We start from the raw sequence: 9,338 nt of genomic DNA on the forward strand, positions 1-9,338 counted from the left end.
CTTGCGGGTAAAGAAACCTCGCCACAACCTTGATCATGTACACACAGATCACATACAAAAGATTGGAAGACTATTAATAGAGGTTAACCGTCTCTATTTCGTCAACCATGGTAAAGCACCCTGAGCTCTCTTAAATAGAGTTCGGGAGAAAACGCTTAGTTGTGTTTCCCACTACTAGTCGATTGGTAAAGTCATCAATCGACTGACCTCTATGAAAAAAAATCAATCGTTACACACCAACGACTCAATACCAGTCAATTGACATACTTACCAGTTGACTGGTCTTCATGGGCTAAGCGAGCAGAAATATTCTGTTCACGACCAGTCGACTAGTACTTCTGCTAGTTGACTGCACCAGTCGATTGTACTTCTGCTAGTCGACTGGTAACTCTACAACTACAAACTCTGCATCCTTCTAAGTTGCTAGTTTTCAACCACCAGTCAACTAAGACACAAACTAGTCGACTGGTAAATTTTAACTTAGGATTTTATCCCCGAGTACAATCACTCATACACTCATCTTTGCCCGCACAACTCTCGACCTTACCTTTAAGTCTCCTCTATCAGACTTGCATCCCTCTAATGTCTCCCCATTCTTCATGCCTTATCTTCTGAAGCTTCCTTTTGCAAAGGCTCCTCACCTCCGGGACTTCAACCATTGCCAAGGCACACTTGGAATTACGTTTTCAAAACTACATGCTTAGACTTATACCGCCAAGACTTACACTTGGACTTTTCTCATTTGCCAAGATCCCACTTGGACTTTCTTATACCTGCATACTCAATATAAAATCAAATACAATAATAAATCTAACTTAAATCTTTACCCAAACATTAAAACCTATGGTACCCAGATTTCTCCAACAATGGTAACATTTGAGTATTTTTTATAGTTGTCAAATTTAATTATCAGTTGATGAAGCTTACTGAGACTTACTCCTCTAAACTTCTCCCTATGGGTTGCCCAAACAGCATGAGTCGATGGTAATGGCTCATACTCAAATACTAGGTTATCTACATTTGAATTAATTAATATCCCCTTAGCAATGGAGTCCTTTTTCTTTCATGTCTTATAAGCATCAAGATCATGTCTATGTTATACTGTCGAACCATCAGTAGGTTCATCCATAAACTAATTTACGGTCTCTAGAATTTCTTGTTCCTCAAGAGCATATTGTATTTTGAGGTGCCAGATTTTGTAGTTATCCTCATATAATTTCTGTCCCTTATTGAATTCAGCTATAATATTTTTAGTTGTCATAAATATAATAAATAAACACATTATTTATTATTTCAATATAATTTATATACATATAATTAATTATTGACTCAGTGTAAATTAGAATTAGTTAGCAAAATCAAATGATAATTATATTTTCACTCATCATTTGTATATTCCAATTCAATCAACATTGATCAGTTATATTACACACATCCCATGAACTAATCATGCAATATACGTATCATTAAATGAACTATTTATTTCGTTAAGACTGTTAACACATAACATTATTTTTCTAAGTTTATTAATTCATAACATAACTTTTCATTAAAATTGTTGGATCGAAAGCGCTAGAGGGAGGGGGGGGGGTGAATAGCGCTCGTGGCTATTTCGTTCGATTCGGAAATCTTACGAGTAAAACACAGCGGAAATTAAACACAAACACACGCTAACACAAGTTGGTTACTTGGTTCGGAGCCTGTGGCGACTCCTACTCCAAGGCCCACGCTCGTTGAGCGTTTATGTTGGGCAACAACTATAATCACGAAGAGTATTACAAACTAAGTACAATTATGAACTGAAATAAACTTTATACCGACAACAACTAGATTGAAACTGAAGCTCCGGGTCGTCGGGATATCGCTATAGCACTTCTGGGTCGTCTCGTTAGCAACTTGTGGCATAAGGTTTGCTCGGAAGGTGTTGTACTAAGCTGCTGCTCGAAGTCCCCTTTTAAGCAGTGCTGGCCGAGGCGCCTCCAGGCCTGTCCGAGGCGCCTCCAGGCCGCCGAGTCGCACGTATGGATCAGCTCTGATCTGTCGTACCTTATCCCACTGAAGGCGCCTCCAAGCTGCTCCAAGGCGCCTCCAGTGGATTCTGAGGGCCTCCAGCATCTCTGGACAGCTGGCTTCGGCTAGAACCCGAGGCGCCTCCAAGCCCCATGGAGGCACCTCAGACACTGTTCATCCGAGGCTAAGTGTGCTTCTTTGTTCCTGCAAAATGTGTTAGTCTCAAACACAAACCCTGCAAAACAAAGTTAGCACAGAAACAATATGGTAGATATAATTGACAGTCATCGGACTGTCCGGGTCTGACTTCAGATTTTCAACTGGAAACCCTAGGTCGACCCGACGCCTACTGTTCCCTTTATAGGGAACGCGTCCTCACCAACTCCACTCAGGAGATTTACTTGTTGCCAGTGCGATCTTCCATATCGACTGGACTTTTGCTCAGCGTTTGAAGCTTCCGGACTTTCTGCTAGACTTCCGCTTCCCGGCTGGTCCAGTCTTTCACCTGGTTCGCGACACCAGGACTTTCCACCTAGGGTTACCCCCTAGGACTTTTGCCTGAAGCTCTCGACCCGCCAAGACTTTCCGCATAGGGTTACTACCCCCTAGGGTTTTCCACCTGCCTAACCGCAGCTAGGACTTTTGCCTAAGTACCACTTAGGACTTTCCTGCAAGCTCCATGAACCTTATTAGATAACACCGCAGCTTAACTTTGAACCCTTTGCCATAATCAAAACTCAGGTTCGATCATCTGATGCTCACTGCACCAACAAAAATAACATTATTTGTACATAACAACAATTTCTATTACATGATTTTATTAATATGAGCTTAATACTATCCACACATAGTGACAGTGATAACAACTAAACTCTACTTTATAAGTTAAACTAGCACCACTCCCACTAGAAAATATACTAGTGTAGTGGATAACTTTCTCGTTCATCTCAGACTTGATAAAGGCAAGATCAATCTCAGAATTATCCATCAAATCCATTTCTGGATCCTCCACACACTCTTCCGGATCGTCCTCTGATTCTCCAAGATCTTCTTCTGAATCCTCCTCAGATTCTTCAGGATCCATTTCTAGATCCTCCTCAGATTCTTGGGGATCAATTTCTGAATCCTCCTGAGATTCTTGGAGATCCAATTCTAGATTCTCCTCAAATTCTTGGAGATCCAGATCCTCTTCTAATTCTTGAGAATTTCATGCTAAATGAAGTAAATCCCTGCACATCTATGAATATAAGATGCGCTTAAAGAACGATCTATTAGTTGGTGTGTTATATCTCTAAGATGTCCCGACAGTGATTGAACCATATTCCATCCTCTATGTTCGTCCAGAATTGGAAACTCTTCTCGTTCGAGTTTCCAGAATATTCGATCGAGCCGACCAATAAGCCATCCGACTCCGTGATCTGGGTCATAATCAAGCTCCTTGATTTTCTCCCATGCTCATGTTGTCGTTCATTGAAACTAGTCATCGTGTATATTATCCATGGTATCTTTAATTGAAAATAATAATGTCAGTACAAAATCGACAAACCAGTAACAAAATCAGTTAAATTCAATTCTCACATATATATGGAGCAATATACATAATCCATAAGCAAATAAGAAAATTATATTTTCTATATCTAATGAGTTCCAATTGATTGACGCACTGGATCGGTTGATTGAGAAATTGGATCCTAAGCCTCTTATCCTCATTAGAACTAATCTAATTGAGATATTCAGTTATTTTTATTTAATCTATACCCATTTAATTAAATCATAACTATCCTAATTGATCTGGTTAAACCAACCAATGGTTTGAACCAAATTGAAATCTGCTTAGTCCAACCTAATCTGATATGGTATAATTCAAATATTAGTTCAAATAAACTAGACCGATTAGAATTAGACCGTTAGATAGTCATATAAATTCAAATCAAATATAAGCACAATCGTCGACATTTCAAAATGGTCACCGGTGCTCATTGGTCTTGGACACAGGTCACCGACCACCTAAAGTGGTCGTCAGCATTCACGTCAATTTTGGCAACAAAGAAGACGCGAAATAGTTGTCGCCCTTTTTTTCAGTGTGACTACGCAGCCTCAGCCATAAACACTAGAGGGATTTTCTCCTCTCCCGAGCACCACTTGACTCTGATACTATTGTTATTTGTAATAAACAGTTTCATACGAAAAGAAATAAATTCACAATGCTCGGAGAAGAAAAAGTTGTTGGCCGGAGAATATCACCAAGAAGTAGTTGTTATGTCCAAATGACGATCACCACGAAGAAGAAGCTGCTATCCTAGAAAAGATCACCACGAATTTCCTCCTATTTCCACAAACCAAATCTCACTCACTGGATGTTCTCCTTTTCTCATTGCTTCGATCACCTCCGGCTCCATTCCCCTCTAGATTGCTCTTGGACACAAAGACATATAGGAAGTTTACATCGGTTTGTAACTAATGCTTTAATAACATTTATTAAGATTAAATGGAGAGAAAAGAATCGATCACCTCCTTCACTCCCTAACCACTTCCTAACGTTGCAAATTCTGCAATGTTTAGCATTCCAAATTCTATAACGTCTGCAACGTCCAACATAGGAAACCTGCGATTAGGCGACTAAGGCCTTAGATCTGGAGGGAAGAAACCTATAATTGGGCGACTAAGTCCTTAGTCTGCCAAGAGAGAGTTTCATCTTGCAATTGGATTATCCTCTGCTCGAGCTCAGCGACTCTCCGTATTGCAGACTACCATTTTCCGGTAATAGATCGCCATAGAATCTCTCCTTGCTCACGAGCATATCTGTCAACTTCTTTCTGGAATTACTGCAAATGAAGGATGAATTCATCCAAAATTTCGGCAGGAACAGAACTTGGTGTCTGAAACTGCTGCTATTGAGCCCCGAAGCTGAGTTGAAGGTCGGTGGCGGTCAAGGGACCGGCGGATTTTGCCAGTGGCCAATTGACGACAACAAACATCGGCAAAGCAATGCTATTGGGTTGAAGAAATTAGAAGTCACTAACATTGTCGTTCGTCATCACTGAAGCAACTCCCATAGCTATTGGATTCAAAATCGATTCTTCTCTTTCTCGCTTTCTCAGATTCAAATTCCCTACTGCTCCACCAATTAACACACATCAAAATCTAATCTTTTTCCTCTAATCACAAGAATTCAAAGTTCAAAGGCAACTTGCCTTCTTTCTGGAAGATAATCGCCGATGACGACTCAAAGAAACTAGGAGCGCCCATCGTCTCCTCGCCGCTGCGCATGTGAACAGACGATCCAAAAAGTATCGCTAAAATGAATTTCTAAAGAGGAGGTTTGAGGGTTGGTGCGCTTCGATGGCCATTGACGAGCGAGAAACCTTGATAGTAGGGTTCTCTGTGAACCGTTACATCCTACTCTTGTTGTCGTTCGAGGTCGCTTGCAGCGAATGAAATAGACATGGAGATAGAGGCGAAAGAAGAGATCAATGCCAAGCCGAAAGAAAGAGGAATCAGATATCACATATATAGCTCGGCACTTGGTAACTCGATCAATCAGCACTAATTAGGGATGATGAAATTTCGATATATCACATATACCATATTAAAATTTTCAATATTAACGGTATATCATAATATCATACTAAAATTATCAATATCGGTATATCAAAATTTCAATATATCAAAATTTTAATATGGACTGTATAAAATTTAACTATACTAAAATTTTAGTGTATCAAAATTTAAAATAAATAGTATAAAATTTTGAAATCTTACCCTACATTACATGTTACAGTGTATCTTTAAAATTTTAAAATAGGTATATAATTTAATATTTTTTTATTGAACCAAATTTTTAAAATTTCCACTATTATTTTACTTGATGTGGTCGGGTTGTGATGTGATAAGAAGGAAACCGAATCGGTCAGCTTAAATGTTAAGTTGATCCCACAAACAGTTGCCAAAAAATAATTAAATTTTAATATATGAAATTACAAAACAATAAATAAATTTCCGTTCATATTGAATCATTGCAATTCTCAAATAATTTTATTTTTTTCTTGATTTTGTTACCGCCGAAAATATAAAAGTAATGAAGTGATTCAGGTGAACGCAATGTGTATGATTCCGGTGCCGAGAAAACCGCAGACGGGGCAGTGGAGTGCGGAGTCGGAGATTGAGCAATCAGCGCAAAGACAGAGGTGGCGACAAGGGAGCACTACCGAGGTGGCCGTTGACTCCTTCTTGCAGCAGGCGCGGCAGGAACCATAGGACGCTGACCGCGGTGAGGCTGAGTCGACGCACGCGGCTGATGCAGCGTCATCGGCAAGGGCTGGGTCGCAGCTCTCTCCTTGTCTCTCTTGGGCCACGGCGGCGACCTCCATCGCCTGTTGAAGATGGATCTGGAGGGAGGAAACCTGAGATTGGGCGACTAAGGCCTTAGTCCGCCAAGACAGAGTTTCATCTTGCAATTGGATTATCCTCTGCTCGAGCTCGGCGACTCTCCGTACTGCCAGCTGCCTCTCCGCTTCCTTCGCAGTCAGTCTCCGTTGTGCGGATGAGACCGCGGCTCGTATCAAAGTTCGCGCATGAGACTGCCATTTTCCGGTAATAGATTGCCGCAGAATCTCTCCTTGCTCACGGACATATCCGTCGACATCTTTCTGGAATTGCTGCAAATGAAGGACGAGTTCATCCGAAATTCCGGCGGAAAAAAAACTCGGTGTCTGAAACTGCTGCTGTTGAGCCCCCAAGCCGAGTTGAAGGCCGGTGGCGGTCAAGGGACCGGTGGATTTCGCTAGTGGCCAATTGACGCCAACGAACATCGGCGAAGCGATGCAATTCGGTTGGAGAAACGAGAAGTCACTAACATTGCCGTTCGTCATCACCGGAGCAACTCCGGTAGCTATTGGATTCAAAATCGATTCTTCTCTTCCTCTCTTCCTCGGATTCAAATTTCCTGCTGCTGCTCCACCTTCTTCATGGAAGATAACCGTCGACGGCGACTCAAAGAAACCGGGAGCACCCGTCGTCTCCTCGCCGCTGCAAACAGATGACCGAAAAAGTATCAGCCTAAAAGATCAAAACTTTACCAATCTGTCATGAAAAAAAATCGAAGCTTTACGGCCTATCGAGGATTACCAGTTGCTGAATAGGAGATTCGAGGGATGGTGCGCTTCTATGGCCATGGACGGACGGGAAACCTAAGAGCAGGGCACTCTGCGAACCGTAACGTCCTGCTCGTCGTCGTTCGAGATCACCAGAGGCGAATGAAATAGACGTGGAATAAGAGATAAGGAAAGAGGAATCAGCTGTCGTTGTGGAGATGGACGCGGGTGGTCGTAGCGAGGGCAGCGCAGGGCTTAAGACGACGAAGTCCACCGCGCCCGTTTTGTTAACGCAATCAATGGCGTGCCTTAATCGCGGATTTGGAGAGAGGTTTTATTACTAAAAATCGAGGGCATTAAGATTAATTTCCAGGATTAACAAAAGCATTGATTGAAGGATTAGTGGAAACTGCGTTATTAGGAGAAATCTGTGGGATTTCGTTCTCGGCCCATTGACTTTTAATTTTTTTTCACTTTGCCCGCTGAAATTTGAAGAAATCACAGCACGGGGACGTTTTTTCCCAACGAGGCCTAATTTATCAAATATTGAATTTTAGCCCCCACGGTATGCAGCGAAATTTGTTATTTGTGGAAATCGCATGATAGGGAAACAAAATATTCTAATTTGAAAGGGCTAATTTAAAAAAACCTCGACAATGGAAACTTGGGGAGCTATCTATAAATTTTTCCTTCAAATTTTGATAACTCCAGGAGTATATTGATATTTTCAAACTAGGAAAGCTAAAGTCAAAATTTCGCTAAACTTGGGGAAGTAAATCTTTTCCTTTATTTAATTTCCCATTAAATTAATTATTTTATTTTATTTAATGGAGATATTAATTAGGATTAGTCTTACTCGAGCTATTTTTCAGAAAGAAATGGTTGGAAATTTATCAATAAATGACGTGGTTTATGACATGTATGATTTAGAATTCTCGACGTGATTATATTAATTGGGAGCTTAATTAAGAAATTTAGACAGTGGAACAAATCAAAGATGGCGATATATTTTAAATTTAAAATTTTTCCACCTCAATTTCCACGTTTAATTCAATTTTTCGTTTTTGGCATCTGGTCAATTCACTTTCTCGATATAATTATTATTTCTAATTTAAAATATGCATTGAATTAATTAATTTGCATGCGAATTAATATATTTTTTGCCGCGTCCCATGAATAATTTGCATGATCTTAATTTGGTACGATGATACGAAGAGCAAGTAATAATCACGAATATTTCATATATTAACAATATTATGCTTTGAATCACTAATTATGGATAATTAATTAATTTTTAGATGTTAATAAGCGTGTCATGAAATTTATTACTTGTCAGTTACAATATTTTTTAGATGAATTAAATTAAATTACTAAAATAGTACACTCAATTTACTTCCATTTTCATTAGTAAATATCATTAGTTAATATTATTAAATTACAATATTTAATATCATATATATTATATTTAAGATAAACTTCCTAAATTGTTATTGATCAATTTACTTTCACAATTTAAATAAACATGTAAGCTTTTAAAATAACAAAATATTTTATTTTATATATTAAAATTTCCGTTTGAAATGTAATTTTAAAATATATAAATATTATAAAGAAAGTTAAAATAATAATTAAATACTATCCATAAGTTTTGATATTGTATTCATATCTAATATTATGATGTAAAATAATCAACATACCTATTTTATAATAATAATATTAATAAAAAGTTTTAAAGATATATTGTCTCCCTCAACCTTCCAACGAGAGATTCTCATAATATATATATATATATATAGAATTAAAAATTAAAATAGTTATTTAATTTTATTATTGTTAAGAAGGTTTCATAAGGAGTCTCATTATTTTTTATTTTAAAATTATAGATATAGTATGACTATTATAATTTGTATAATTTATAGTAGGTATAACCATAGCTATATTTTAATGCATAGAAATCAATTACTATCATTTTTTAAATTTTCTATAAATAATAGCATCAATAAATAAATAATAATAATAGGACATCAAAAAAACATTCAATGGCGAGACAAGTTATTCAAAGACATTATTATTTGGTAAAAAATTTAAGGGGGCGTTTCTTAAATTTATTCATTTTTGGTGGGCCTCTTATAATATTATTTAATCATAAATTACTCCCTATATATAGCTAAAAGGCCTTAAATGCCCTTTGAATTTAGAAGCTTCTAGACTTAAAGACACTTATTTTTTAATTTT

At 38.1% G+C, this 9,338-nt stretch overlaps 1 protein-coding gene across 1 annotated transcript; it reads right to left on the reverse strand.

The window, feature by feature from the left end:
- Positions 1 to 5,998: 5,998 nt before the first annotated feature.
- Positions 5,999 to 7,431, reverse strand: LOC121989923 (BOI-related E3 ubiquitin-protein ligase 1-like). Its single transcript, XM_042544224.1, has 2 exons — positions 7,138 to 7,431; positions 5,999 to 7,038 (listed from the first exon to the last, which is right to left on the reverse strand). Exons 1-2 carry the CDS (start codon positions 7,182 to 7,184, stop codon positions 6,099 to 6,101), a joined length of 987 nt encoding a protein of 328 aa, XP_042400158.1. The 5' UTR covers positions 7,185 to 7,431; the 3' UTR covers positions 5,999 to 6,098.
- Positions 7,432 to 9,338: the final 1,907 nt, after the last annotated feature.

This window comes from Zingiber officinale, chromosome 6B (assembly GCF_018446385.1).
Source record: "Zingiber officinale cultivar Zhangliang chromosome 6B, Zo_v1.1, whole genome shotgun sequence".
Lineage (NCBI taxonomy): Eukaryota > Viridiplantae > Streptophyta > Magnoliopsida > Zingiberales > Zingiberaceae > Zingiber > Zingiber officinale.

What these genes read in the sequence shown, in the direction of transcription:
- LOC121989923 (XM_042544224.1), bottom strand. Translation starts at nt 7,184, where the DNA reads ATGGCCATAGAAGCGCACCATCCCTCGAATCTCCTATTCAGCAACTG. An exon ending in AATCTCCTATTCAGCAACTG is followed by an intron (nt 7,039 to 7,137) that starts GTAATCCTCGAT and finishes ATCTGTTTGCAG; the next exon opens with CGGCGAGGAGACGACGGGTG.